We start from the raw sequence: 15,318 nt of genomic DNA, 5'->3' as shown, positions 1-15,318 counted from the left end.
TTGTATCCAGTTTTGTGACACTTCTTCCTCTGGTTCCTTCCATTTTGCTAACATGCTAACCATTTCTGGTTCCACGACTACTCCAAATTGTCCTCCTTACTTTGGAGAATGTGGGTGTAGCCCCTCTTTGGAGAAATTTCTTTCTATTCCCTTTGCCCAACACTGACTTCTGCTACATCTCAGCTTCCCTTGGTTCACAGACTAGATTGGGCAGTTTGTACCTTGCTCCAAATAAAAGCAGATATAGAAAGATCTCAATTATTTATCTGACTGTATCAATGGTCCCTGACTTCATGAAGTTTGACATGGGAATTTTTTGGTTTTATGATTGTGTGAAAACAACCTGTATTTTGTAGAGACTATCCTTTAAAATTTGAATTTTGAGCCAGGCATGGTGGTGCACACTTGTAATTCCAGCATTTGGGAGGCTGAGACAGGAGGATCACAGTTCGAGGACAGCCTCAGCTACTACTTAGTGAGGCCTTTTGCAACTCAGTGAGATCCTGTTTCAAAATAAAGAATAAAAAATAGGGCTGGGAGTGTAGCTTGGAAGTAGAATGCCCCTGAGTTCTCTCCCCACTACTGCCAAAAAAATAAAAACAAAAATAAAAAATAAAAAAATTGAATTTTTTCCCCCCAGGTTAGTGATACATGGTCTGATTTATGCTCATCCCCCACCTTCCCCCCCCCCCACTCCTGACTCCTCTCTTCTGATCAGCTGGGCAGTGACATTAACTGCTGTCTCCAGCCAGCCCTGCTGAAAAACATAACTATAGTGTGCTATGTTCCTAGGCTAGGATGTGTGGTAGATGTATGAAATGCATTTTGACTTAAAGTATTTTTAATTTATGATGAGTTTATTGGGATATAACCCAATTGCTGGAAAACCAGGGGAAAACATAATTATAGTGTTCTATGTTCCTAGGCTAGGATGTGTGGTAGATGTATGAAATGCATTTTGACTTAAAGTATTTTTAATTTATGATGAGTTTATTGGGATATAACCCAATTGTAACTCAAGGAGCATCCTACTTAATGACTACTTTTCTCATTAGAGAATAAGTTCCATGAGGGCAGAGCCTGGTCTGCTCGCTCTTCCGCAAGTGACCTGAAGACAGTAATGGTCGTACCCACTGAGAGCACACTAGGCCTTAGTCACTCTTCTGAGTGCCTTACACATACTCACTGAAACCCTGTTAGCCTCTCAAATACTTATTGACAATCACTCAAAAAATGTTTATTGACACTAAGTGCCAGGCATTGAACTTGTAAAGGAGACAGAGCAGTACACAGGAGCCCATGCCTGCCTTACTGAGCTCTGTCTGGTGAGGAATAAACCCAAATAAAGAAGCTGCCATGTGTCTAAGAACAGTATTAACAGGGAAGATACAAGATGCACAGCAAAGGGCTCCATATTCTAAAAGTCGGACATGATTTACTTTTTGTTTAATAAGTAACATGGAAACCCATGTGCTTCATTTAAGCATTTAACCTGCACTTGCTCACTGTCCAGCAGAGTGGCACAGTGCTGAGGCTCTTGGATGCAAAGATGGGCAGGTCTACACAGAGTGCAGTCTGGCATGACATCACATGCGAGGACAGAGGTATACACCACGTGTGTGGTGCTCAGGGACAGCTGTCATAGGAGACCCACATTCCAGCCTGGTCATACCTGCCTACCCACTCTGGACTCTGATACTTCCCGCATAAAACTCTGCCCAATGAGACAGGAGGATCATGGTTTGCCGACAGCCTCAGCTACTTAGTGAGGCCCTTTGCAACTCAGTGAGACCCTGTTTCAAAATAAAGAATAAAAAATAGGGCTGGGGCATAGCTTGGAGGTAGAATGCCCTGGGTTCCAACCCCAGTACACACACACACACACACACACACACACACACACACACACACACACACACACACACTTACTTCTGCCCAAGGCTGAGCTTTATATCTACATGGTCCCGCAGTGAGCAACTTACTTTACCCTGATTTGCTTACAGGTGAAATAAAATGCCCATTCAGACTACCCTAAGGAGTAATGAAAACACCTCCAAAGCCATGAGTGCAGCAGAACATTTGTCACTGTTAGTACTAGACCACATGTGGCTAGACCTGAACGCAGCCTCTGAGCATCTTCTCCCTGAACCCTGGGGCTTTACTTACCTACCAGTGCTTCCCTGAGACACTTGCAGAATTCAGTCTGGACTCATGATCATGCAAAAGTTAAGTCAACATTCAAGTGGAAAGTATGTTAGAATCTTCTGCTACCTAATGAGGAAAACGCCAAATAAAAAATTCCCATACAACTCCCAACTTCTCCCCCCAAAAAAACCAAATGTATGATACTATTATAAACAACCAAAATCTTTTAGGGTTAAAAGTGTAATTTTATTTATTTAGATGTTACTTGTACATAGTCTATAATAAGATATACAAACAGATAAAAATTGTTTGACAGATTTCTTTTTTTAATAACACTTTAAATCTGATTTATAACAGCATTGGTAATACTGCAAGATAACAGATACTTTGCTTCATAAAACAAAAATTACTTGCTACTCTGGCTGATACATTCCCACCAGTTTATAATGGATTAAAATGTATCATGTATTTCAGTTGCAAATTATTACAAAACTTTCACAACCTAGCCACTTGGTGCTCATAAAAGATTTTGATGTGCTAAAAATTTACAGAAATGAAAATATTAATTTTTCTAATAGCATTCCTAGTGAAGAAAAACATAAGTATATCAAATCCTATGATTTGGAACAAACAATACAAAATCACTTGCCTCCCGCTCAGCCCTATCGCACCTGTGTGGGGATGTGCAGACTCAGGCGTCCTTCCATCCCATCTGCCTGAGCCAGCGTTGTGAGGGGGAAACTCGCAAGATATTCAACTAAGATATGCATGGAGTGGTGAAACTAGAGACAGTCTAAAATAATCTTAAAATTATAACTGTAACTTAAAAGGTAAAATTTATAGAAATGAAATACGCTGTTAAATGATTTTCCCCATTTGTTTTGGTAAATATTCTTTGAAAATAGAAAATGAAAACTCAAACTATTCACTTTCTTCTTCTATGGAAAATCAGATTAGAAGAGATCTAGATTTAAATTTTACCCTAAACCAAATTTGTTAAAAAATACTCTAAAAATAGTCTAAACTGGATTTTAGTCATTTTCCATTCTTTTAAAGGTTATAGAAGACAATACAGCAAAAACTTTCTCACTAGTCATAAAATCAAATTAAAAATACCTTGTTGATGAAACTGCAGGAAGACAACTAATAATGAATAGGCTTATGAATATGTATGAATAAAGTGCCACTAATCTTATTGTAGTAAGATATAGATAGAAGAAATCCTGACATGGATAGTAGCTTAAAGCGTTCCCTCCAGCCTCAGAACAGAAGGCCCGTAGGACACGAAGAAGCACTGACAAGTAAAAGTTCTAAGGTCATAGAGGGCACTCCTAGCTCCAACATAACAACCAGGCCAACTACTGTTACCAGGACAAAAGAAGAGTAAAAATGGTCAAAGTTCCAAGAATAATGCCAACATAGTAGGTCTCCACCTTGGAAAAAAGAGAGAGGAATTAAAAAGAGCAATTTAAAGTTCTGATAGTCAAGTTGGTTCTCATGGCAGCTGGGTGAGGACAGGCTCCAGGAGAGGTGCCAGGAGGCTCATCATCAAGCAGCTGTGTGCAGAGGGCTCAGGTGCCCGGCACGGCAAGGCCTCACAAAGTCGGTGAGACACTGGGCTTTTCAATTTCAAAGTCTACACAACTAAAATCCAGGGTGCAGGTGGGCATGATCGACAGCCACCCAAGTCAATAGCTGTCCGTGCAGAGACACAAGGGTGACATGGCGGCAGGCTGATTTCCAGCCAGACCCCACAGACAAAAGCCATTTGTCCCCTGTCGACACTCTCCTATCAACCCACAGGACTCTGCTAGGGCTCAAGGTTCATCCCTTCATCAGAGCCAAGAGGCCCCAGCACCTGCAACCTTTCTGAATACTGCAGAGGCAAGCACTCCTCAGCCGGCTAAGGGCCTTGGTGTGTGTGGAACAGTCCTCCCATAATCCAAGCTGGGACAACAGTTTATTCTAAGGGAGCAGTTCTCCTTCCTCCACCATTACAAAGCAGCAGCAGTCATTCCTGAGTCCCCAGCCATCTGTCCACCTGAGTCAGGTCTGTGGGATCTGCACACAGGAAGAGAAAGGGCAGGAAGCGAGAGCAGGGTGCTCTGCCATGGCAATGGGTCGGATCAAGGTAATTGTGTGAGGTACTTTTTAAAGTTCAATGTGCTAACAGTGTGAGAGAAGGGAACTGTGTGCTTCTAGGACAGGGCAAAGGCCCTGCTTGTGGGGCTCACCCCGAATCTGGCCGCAGCACCATGAGAAGTGAACAGATCTCAGTGTCTTTCACCTCAAGCTAAGAGTTTAAAGTTTAGATCAAATGGAGCAGGTCTCCTTTGTACCTGGGGCTGCACTGACAGCTCTGTTCAGCTGCGTGCCCTACCTCCTGGGGGTCTGCAGCTGTTCAGGCTGACTGGTGCCCAAGCTGGTGGGCTGGCCAATTTTTAAGTGTCATCTCAATCTCCCTAAAAGGGAAGGGGGCTTGTTCTTGTTTGCATTACTACTGAGCTGCTGCAGAAATCTCCAGCAAGCATTCACTGAGGAAATGGCCACAAGGAGCCCTGCCTGAGAAGGGCCCTTCCAATCTCACATCTGACCAGCGTGTGCAAAAGCATAAAACTATGCAACAGAGCATTCAAGTTCTCAGTGGTTACCAAGCCAAGAAAGTGAATGCAGAAACAGTAGATTCTCCTGATTTGCTAGATTTTCCCCTCTAGGATCAACATCTTCTGAAAAAGAAACAAAGAAATGGTGAAACAGTATCACTGACTGAGTGGAAGACATCACTCTGACACACAGTCATTAATCTTGCAAACACCTGACACCAGGCAGCTTCACAGACAGGCTGCAAGTCTACAGAGTCATAATGATCAGTAAGAGTAAAGTAAATACTTTCATGGCCAAGAGGGAAGCAAGACACTGTCTTCAGGATAACGCGATAGTTACAGCATATTTTCCTCGTGTGCAGCATGATGTGCTATGTTTAGTGGCACTTAAGAATTACACAGTAAATACTGAAAAAACCCAGATTTTTTGGATGTGCAGAAGCAATATCACATTATTAATACAAAAAGTGCTAAGCTACAGGTTTTTAATACCACTATCTGGGTGCACTTGCATACAGTGTCCTGGCGGTCCACCTGCCACTTGCCCACATGGCCTCAGTCAGACCAATCGTTCTCGTCAAACTCAGAGTCGTCGTCGGAGTCGCTGTACTCCACGGCGATGCGCCGGGACAGGATTGTGGCCACATCGTTCCCCACGGGCTCCCGCTTGGCCTCTTGCTCACGCTGCTCTTGTACCTTCTTCAGCTGAATTCCTAGACACATAATGAGTGGATGAGAATCACAACCTCTGCTGCTCAAAAGTAAAGAACAGTAACAGGTCCACTGGGCTTGCTTTCCTACTGAGCCTAACAATAAGAGTTTTAAAAATCTGAGGGACTATTGAGTGTGCAGAGTCTATTTTAAGAAGGTTGGGTTTGACTGCAGTGCACATGAACACATCAAAGTTCTAGAGCCACAACATCCCTTGTAGTAGTCATGAGGCAGCTCTAGCCACAGACAGCTCTGAACCAGAAGGGCTGTGTGCAGAGCCCACCACACAGCTCGTGCGATGCAGAATGTTTCTGTTGTCACTGAACACCTACTGACACTGCTGCACCCCACAAAGGCGTGGAAACGGGTACTGCACTGACCAGCTCAGCTGCCCAGTTCTTGTTGGAAAAGTATACAGAATACAACCGTATACTTGGTTAGAAACAAAATAAGGTTTCTGGCAATTTTGTGATCATTACCTTTTAACATTTTTTAAAACAATTTAAGAAATGTTCCCCAAGCGATAACACTTCACCAGTTTTCTCTAGTCAATTTTCACACATATACAGGCACACTTTCCTCTGGACTATTTGAAAGTATGTGGTATCTAATGTTTTTTTTTTTTTTTTTTACTCCTAAAATATTTCATTTATTATTTCCAAAAAGGTCAAAGTTGAAAAATTAGCAGAGATACAATAATATTATTCTATTTATTTTACAAATATCCAATTTTGCCAATTATCTCAATCTAATTGCAAATACAGAATATATAATGTCCAATAATGTCTTACTATGTCCATCCTTTACCTAATTAATAGGATCATATAATGTGTTTACTTCACACTTGTAAAAGAATGCCTATTGTTTACAAAAAAAGTCAAACAAGGCATCTTTAACTCTATTCTAAAAAATAATTCAGAGCCACCGTTTGAAGGCAGCGAGGCTGTAGCTTGCTGGATACCTAAAGAAATCTTTTTCTGAAAGTATGGCGTATGTCTAGAATGCTCCACTTACCCATCCGGATGGCAGCAAGGAGGTCACTTCGAGCATCACTTATGGGTGGCTGTGTAGGCTCTGACCGCTTCCCCTCAGCCACAGGGGGACCATGCATTGGGGAGGAGGAAAGCGAAGAACCAGGGCCTGGTGGGCCTGGCGGGGGAGGTGGGGGCCCTGGAGGTGGTGGTGCTGTGGCCATGAGCCCAGTGGCGGAGGGTGGGTGGGGAGGAGCTGAGTAAGTGGGGCCAGCTGATGCAGGGAAGGGGGGCTGCATGGGAATCTGGAGAGGGCTGACAAAAGCAGTTTGTGCTGAAGGAATCATGGGTGGAGGTGGAGGAGGCGGTGGTCCTGCAGGGTTGTAATATTCAATTATCTGTGCCGGAAGCATCCTAATAAACAGATAAAACACAGAGAGTCACCAAAGTTACAAGAGAGGATGGTATCCTCGAGTTCTAACCAGCCTGATGATGGGGAAGCTCCCCTAGGTCTGACACATTCTGCTAGCTGGGTAGCTATGTTGCTGTGGGGTGCAAATGCCCACTCTGTGGGGCTGTCACCTCTCAGTCCTACATCATATATCATGACACAGCAAGGCCTACTGAAATGCACCGAAGGTGACTCTCATAGGAAAGCAGTCTTCTGTGGACACTAGGATGACCTTGCTGGCCAGAGGCCAGGACAGCAGCAGTACTTCTCCTTCGCTCTGGGCATCTCAAAGGTGTGTGGCTCACAATGCTGTCTCATAAGGAGTCTGTGGATGACCAGATTAGGACAATTCCACATTCCCCAGACCAGACCATCCCCATGTAAAGCCCCAGGCCTCACAGCATCAAAAGCTTTGAAAAGCCCACAGCCAAAGAACTGGCTGACCACAGACCATCTCTGCACCTCAGGCCACAGTCTGGGCAGACAGATGGGACATCCAGGCTGCTGTCTCCTCTGAAGGAACAGGGTCATACAAGTAGATATGACACCAATGCTCTGAGTAAAAATATACATCCACCAGAGGCATGTATTCAGTCTTTCTGGGTGCCAACTCCTTTAAAGTTTTGGGTTAAGATAAGAAGGAAGGAAGGAAGGAAGGAAGGAAGGAAGGAAGGAAGGAAGGAAAGAAAAAAAGAAAGAAAGAAAGAAAGAGAGAGAGATGGGTGTTGAACTGATGTACATGTGGACAGGAAGGTCTTTTGTGGGAGGTGTTGAGACCTGAGGGCAAAATAATCTGGGGCCTTAGGTCAAGGAAGGTGATACTAGAGCTAAACTGTGAGATGTGACCGGATGGCCTCTGTCGTCTGTGATAAGTCTTCTCTGTGGCCTACCTATGACAGGTGGAGAGGCCTGAGAAGTGGGACAGGTTCACAAAGCAGTATGTCGCTCTTTATCAGTATGTTGGTACACGTGTGCAAAGGGGATGCGTGTGCATGAACACAGTGTCAACTTGAGACAGCTATCATCAGACAGGGCCCGGCGGCCTGACACTGCACCCACATATTTAACACGGGGATGCTGAAACTGGTAGTGTCCATGTCCAATCACTCCTGACTATATTCTCTTCTCTAACATAGCAAGATTAAAATTCTTCCGCAACAGAGCAAGATCTTGCCCAAGAGCAAGTCATAGCTAGGGAACGAGGGGTGTGGGTTTACCCATATTCGGCTGGAGCCATCGGGGCAGTGGCCTGGGAGCCCTCGGGGGCCTGCGGAGGAGGCGGGGGTGGCGGCTGCTGGGGCCTGTTGAGGGCCATGTGCCTCGCTGAGGCGGACGTGGGCCGGTACTCGTGTTCAGGCGCCTGGTTTGCGGCCCCATGGGGTGGGGTCTCCACAGCAGCAGCAGCATAGGAAGGGGTCACCGGTGGGGGGTGCAGAGAATGGTTGGGGGTGGCCGGGTAAGAGTAATCCGTAACATCTGAGGCATGGGACCTGATGATGGAGAACAAGGGTGGGAGATGGTTAAATTTGGTTTACAAAATTTCCCCTAATAGGCCAAAGCGTATATACATACAAATAACACTGCCAAGGTACAGGGATTGGAGGTTTATCTCCTTTACTATCAATGAGGTCTAGCCCCTGGGGAGCTTTTGAGCAACAGCATGGTGGCCGTCTTAGCAGCAAGCCCCAGTGTTACATGGACTCAGATTCACAGCTTTGAAGTGAGTAAGTCACAGACGGGTGAGTGGGAAGCAGCAGAGCCTCATGTTCACAGCACGTCATGGACTTCTTTGTAAGAGACAAGGCTACAAGAAAAAAACCATTTCATACAGAAACAGCGTGGTAGACAGAGAACTTCAGTGACAATGACGCTGACAGCATGTAATTAGGAAGTATGAAATGGCAGGTGAACAGGACAAACACTGACAGAACAGAGAGAGATTCAGAATGCATTTTTGTTGTTGTTTTTAAACAGGAGAAACGTATTTAACCCAAAAAGAGAGAAGCAAAATGGTTCCCTACGGAAAGGCCTGTTTTCTCTGAACACAGTTGGGTGTGAAACTCTGAAAGGAGTGGAGACGCCATTATTAGTGAGCAGAGTTCAGAAGCTGGCTGGCGGTGCCGGGAGGCAGCCAGCCCCAGAGGACAGGGAGGACAGGCCTGTGTGACAGCTGCTGGGCCACAGGAGTTAGTAGTCACTCGCTCTGGCCGGTTACAGGACACATGTGGGCGGGGCTGCACATCCTTGCATGATGCTGAAGCAGGGCAGCCTGGGAATCAAAAGAAAGCAAAACAACAAACCCTGTGGGCAGCCTGTCCTCTTTCGTGCGCCCTGCCTGCTCCAGTTTCCTGGCGTCACTCATAAATTCAATGCCCATTTTCCTTCTCTCCCATTCTTCTCTTCTTGTTCTGACTTTTCTCACATGCACTTGCTGGTTCCTGTTAGGATTCAGCTTGTGTTTCTCTCTCTGAAGGAAACAGGCAAACATACATTGGGGACATACAGGGAGCAAAGAAGACACAGGCTGATTCCATCTCTCGGGTTTCAGACACCGGCTTTCTCTCACTGGAGCACTGTGTGGCATAGAAAAGCTTGCTAAATCAAAAAGCCTGCCTTCCCCTTCCTTCTCCAATTGCATTATAATAAAAAAACCAATATGTCAGATTTTCTCTCCTATTGCCCTAAGAATTCTAGATTATAGTGTGCATGTGAGGATGTCTTTTGAACTCTGAAAATTGCTAATAAATGGGGCAAAAGTATGTATTTTGGTGATGAAGATGAAGACCAGGTGTATTCCATCTCTAAGCTACACTCACAGCTTTTTTCTGAAACAGGATCTCACTAAGTTGCTGTGGGTCTCAGTGGCTGAGGCAGGCCTCAAACTCATGACCCTCCTGCCTCAACCACTCAAGTACAGGAATCACAGGAGTACACCACCACATCTGGCTGAGGCAAACATATTTTTAATAGAAGAATTTGTATTTATACTTAGTCCATTTTAAAAACAAAGAGCTAATATTCTGGGGTCAAGCATGTACACTATTTTCTACAACAAATGGGGCCATCCAGCAAAACATGAAATGCTTCTGATGCAAGGCAGAGCAAGGAACTACATGTGAAATAACTAAGAGTGTCATCCTTGTAAAAGTAGCTTTGTGGCAAAGGGCCCAAAGAACCAAGAACAAAGGGCTACTACCCACATGGAGGCAGAAGAAAGGCAGAGGCAACAAACATTTGAAGGAGGAACAAGACTTTTACAGGGCAGGATTCTGGGAAAGGGTGTGGCAACAAGGACGGGCAGGAGGAGCAGAGAGGACCAGTCAGCTGAAGAGTGAGGGACCAGGGAACAGGGGCAGGATGCACCCTCAGGCAGGAGGAATGGCACGGCAGAGCAGCTGACGGGGGCTGTTTCAGGCAGGATGTGGAGGTGAGTGGGGTGGTCCTGAGGCTCCTGATGGCCAGGAACCATCTACTGCAGGAAAGAGACCAGGCAAGTGAAGGTGATATTGAAAGAGGAAGTCAGAGCTAGCAGTGAAGCCTTAGTGGGAGAATCCAACAAACCCCCGGGGTTTCTTAGGTGCACAGGCAAGGCTGGAACCCCGCAACAGGCCCAGAATCACACCAGAGGAAACAAGATGGGTGGGCATGGAGGTACAACACTTCCTGAGAAGGCTGGAAGAGAGGTGAGTGGCTCATCAATTTGCATCTTAAGCTAAATTCATGCTTCGAAACAAGCCAACTCTGACACTCTGCAAAGGGAGGGAAGGTTTTCCAATTAGTGCACTGGGCTAAGATATATCACTTATCTAACTGGCTTATATACATGTCAAGGAACTTGATATTAAATTTCCCTCAGTATCTTGAATACATTCAGGAGAGATACAATCACTAAAAACACATCTTTAGAATGCTTAAAACAGAAAACATCATTTTTTAAAAAGTAATCATATGTCATGATTTCACTTTTAAAAAATGCACAGGTATACAGAAAAAGACTAAAGAGAGATACACTAAAATGAAAACAGTGGTTTCCCTGGCTGAAAGAATTACGGATATTTAATTTTAATTTATTTTGGTCATTTCCTGATATAAGGTCCTATTTCACAATAAAGGCTGAATATTTTAGTATAAAAAAACTTCTAAATTAATTTAAGGTATATAATCTAAGTACAATATGATTAATTTAAGGGATATAATCCAAGTATTTATCTGCTAGTAAACAATATGTGAGAATAGTAAGAGGCCAGGGAAATATTAAGCAAAAGGAAACTCAAGAAATAAAACATAATTCTATTTGCTTTCTGAAAAATAAGAGAAATTAAAACATATAGTTACAAAGGTCATTTAATCCAAATGACCATCAGCTTTATGCCCAACATGGAACAATCCTATCTAAGACACTAGAATGAGTGTCAATCATTCAACTGAGATATATATATATATATATATATATATATATATATATATATATTTTTTTTTTTTTACAAATCCATTGCTTTTCCATTTGCATCCTGTATGAACATATATGGGATAAAAATAAAGTATATACTTTGCATGGGTAAATGATCACAACTAAGTAATTTGAGAAACCAAAAGAGTAAACTGACATTAATAGGAGCTATTTATTCAGTCCACGTATTCTTCCCTACCAAAGAACTAGGAACGGAGCTGTATTGTCATTTTTACTTTCTACAAAAATAAACTGACATTAAAATTTAAATGCGTTGTTAGAACTCAGTTATAGCTCCAATCATTCTCTAGTATTTAAAAGACAATAACTGTACAAAAAAATCCAAAACTTTCCCCACATCCTACTAATGACTTACAGGCCTACTTGGGTAAGAATATTTAAGGCACTAGCACTGTCAAGTAAGCTCCTCAGCAAATATTCAACCAGTACCTACTACACACTAAGAGTGTGTGCTGAAGACTGAGATTACAGAGGTGAAAGGAAGAACAAAACGGAAACAGATAAAACACAAAGTTCTGTCCTTTCTTGCTGTTTTTGAATCACATAAGAATTCTCTATTCGTTTTTTTTTTTTTTTTGTGTGTGTGTGTGTGTGTGTGTGTGGTACTGGGGATTGAACCCAGGGAAATTCTACCTCTGAGCTACACCCCAGTCCTATTTTTTATTCTTCATTTTTGAAACAGGGTCTCTCTAAGTTGAAGGAACCTGTGATCTTCCTGTCTCAGCCTCCCAAGTACTGGTATCACAAACATGTGCCACTATGCCTGGCTATTCAGGATTTTAAATGCTGAAGACTGAGAGTTTATATAAATGGAACACTACAACTTCACGAACGCAGAAACAGACATTTCTAATCAAAAGTTAAAATTGATTAGTCAGTTCCTGCCACCCAATGAATCCCTTTTGTGACAAATGTAGAGACCCCATCATTTATACCTGCAAGAAATGTCTTAATTACTAACAATTTATTAAAGTAAGCACCATCAGCATTTTCTTCCTGAAATTAGAATACATAAGATTAGTTTTCTGAAGTCAGAAATCAATCTTTTGTTTATCGCTTTTTAAAAGGTTATTAAAACACACATTGAAGTATTCCTGAGTCACAATAATCACTACCTATCAATTGGTTTTAGATAACAAGTAGCAAAGAAAATTCAAAACACCAATTCAAACTAAAGAAAAAGGATTAAATGATTAAGTTCAAAACATAAAGCTAAAAGCTGGGCATGGTGGCAAAGGCTTGTAATCCCTGAGGCCTGGGAGGTGGAGACAGGAGGATCATGCAAGTTTGAAGCCAGCCGCGCTGGCTTAAGAGACCCTGTTTCCAAATAAAAATATAAAATAGGTCTTGGAGTGTAGCCCGGAGGTAGAAGGATTTCCAGGAACCCCAGTACCACCAATAAATAAATAAATAAATAAATAAATAAATAAATAAATAAAGCAAGCTAAAGAGAAAGAGTAATGATTACTAAAGTAAAAATTGAATTAGCGGTTACCCTCAATCCAGAATTCATGTTAAAACACTATCTCTATGTTAACTGAATAGTAAAGTTAAATCAGAGAGAGAAAAGCGTCAGACAAAGTAACCCAATTTGCAATAACACTGTCTTAAAATGTTATTCCCAAATCAACATACACATGTGTATTTTGAAACAGGTTGTAGTCTACATAAACCCAAAGCTGCGGGTACATTTGCAGTTCACAGTACATCCAGGCAGTACACAGTGGCCCCCAGCATGGGAGAAGAGTGGCGACACACACACACACCTAGTGTCTGGGGACAGGGATCCCTCGGAAGACGCTCCGTGGTGCACACTCTGAGACAACCTGTTGTCGGGTCTAAGCTCTTTGTCATATGCCATCATATTCCATTCCTGGCGCCTGTTTCTGGCTTTTCTAACCTTTTTCACCTCACGGGTGGTGCCATCTATACGTTTTTGCTCCTGATGTCCAGGAAAAGAAAGAAGGCATGCCAAGACAGAAGGGAAAGGAAAACAGCAGGTTAAATGCAGTTATAATACACGGGACACAAGCCTGATGCACATGAGACACATCCACATTTGATTACCCAATTGTTAGGAAAATTCTAAAGCAGCATACTTCTCAACAGATCCTGCAGAAACTCACAGGATAGCTCTTTCATCTAAAAGCTATCGTGCTACGTCTATGAGAGGCATTTACCATCATCTACGGTAAAGAACGTTCACTTTACTAGGCATGTGTCCTCTTTTAAATGTACCACACCTTTTAGATCTATATAATGCACGTGAAGTATCCAGCAACACCATTCAGAGATCGTTTCCCACAACTATACAATTTTTCTGACTTGTTAACATGCAATTATCTTTCAAAGAAAACAATTCAGAATGTCTACTCCCAATTTCTAAAAGATTATAGAATATCTAAACTAACCCTGAAAACTGCTTAACATAAAACAAGTTAGAAACTTACCTGCCCACACACAGAGCCATTCTTGTTCCAGCCCTATTTGCCAGGCAAACACTGAATGAACACTTCAGTCCTCCACAGGTATGTATTTGGAGGTGTGGACACGCCTATGTGCATGTCTAAGTTCTTCCTGCTTTCTCTATAAGACTGTAAGATCGTCAGGGATGAGAACTCTGTGCCCTTACTTCCTGTGCTTCCCTCTGATGGACTATAACATACTGTTTTACACAGAGCACACACACACACAGCAAAGGCTGGCTAAATGATCTAACTCACAACATGCTGCAGACATGCGTTTCTAGCGCTTACTACATCCCAGGCACCGTGACGGTCACTGATGTCACAAATGGCAAACAGACAGTCACAGCCTCTTCCCTCAAGGAACGTGTGGTATAGCAGGGAGGCTGACAAGGTGGTGAAATGTAAGTGGGTTAATATTTTAAAGTATATTTATACATAAATGTAGAGTACATATTTTTATGTGCATACTTATATTTTTACAGATTTAGGTATTCATCATATATCTAAACACACACACACACACACACACACACACACACACACACACACTTACAAACACACCCCTCAAGTGCCACTCTGGAAGTCAGAGAGGTCTCTTGTAGTGACTAAAGGACCGGGTTTGCATCACGAGTAGCTCTTAATTCTGCAGAAAGCATAGGTTGCTGCATGCCACAAGGATGGGCTTCTAAGCAGGAGGAATTGCATTAGGAGAAATGAAAGAAGATAAATGGTAAATTGGGGGAAATAGCCCAAGATCTGAGAGGTAGGAAAAATCTTGAAGGCCATGGTTAAAAAAGTTGTTTCTCATTCCATAAGCAAGGGGAAATCACTAAAGAATGAGAAGGCAGGGCCTGACCGGAGGAGGCATTAAAAAGATCAATCTGTGCTGTACAGAAGAGATACTATGGAGGGTGAGGTGAGAAGATGGCAGAGGGCTCAGAGTGGAACAAATGAAGCAATGGTTTCATTGGTATTCAAAGGCCTTGGTAACGGATTGCCAAAGAACGCCTGTGTGAAGTTCACAGAAGATAAATGGCTAATCAACATGTGCAATAGTGACACAGAAGATGTATAATACTGGTGAGGGGGGGAAGGGGCGGTCATCCAACAAAATACTACTTGTGGCTGTAGAGGATCAGTCTTTTAAGGGCCAAAGGCAGTAATAGGTAACTATCTTCCAAAATTGAAAACTCACCACAGTCTCTTCTTACTAGCCATTCAACTTCTAGAAATTTATCCTAAAGAAGTATCTGCATGTGAGTAAAGGACACCACTGCAGTACATAAGAGCAACAATTTATAGTCAATCTGTGTTTGTGAATACAGTAATGAGTGAGTAAATGTGAAACATTTCTGTTTCAGAATGCTGCATACCCAAGAAGAGTAAAGCACACCTTTAATAATGCCAGTGTGTACACACATCATATGTAATATGGCTTTGCTAATGTGCACGCATGTGTTAGGCATGCTGGAGGGGTCTGAGAAGATGCACGCCAAGC

General features: G+C 42.8%; 1 protein-coding gene across 2 annotated transcripts in view; it reads right to left on the bottom strand.

Annotated features, from left to right (window-relative positions):
• Window positions 1–5,303: 5,303 nt before the first annotated feature.
• WASF3 (WASP family member 3) overlaps window positions 5,304–15,318 on the bottom strand; it is a gene marked incomplete at both ends in the record, with an annotated part of 52,248 nt that continues 42,233 nt past the window's right edge. The window contains 4 exons of one of the 2 annotated variants that reach the window (XM_080689654.1): window positions 5,304–5,461; window positions 6,474–6,844; window positions 8,099–8,371; window positions 13,119–13,294. In XM_080689654.1, the coding sequence (XP_080545780.1) occupies window positions 5,304–5,461; window positions 6,474–6,844; window positions 8,099–8,371; window positions 13,119–13,294 (978 nt within the window). Of the gene's footprint in view, window positions 5,462–6,473; window positions 6,845–8,098; window positions 8,372–9,181; window positions 9,349–13,118; window positions 13,295–15,318 lie in introns of both variants that reach the window. The other variant, XM_080689655.1, reaches the window with a different exon arrangement.

This window comes from Muscardinus avellanarius (assembly GCF_963383645.1).
Source record: "Muscardinus avellanarius genome assembly, chromosome: 2".
Taxonomy (NCBI): domain Eukaryota; kingdom Metazoa; phylum Chordata; class Mammalia; order Rodentia; family Gliridae; genus Muscardinus; species Muscardinus avellanarius.
This window is presented reverse-complemented; position numbering and strand designations above follow the sequence as displayed.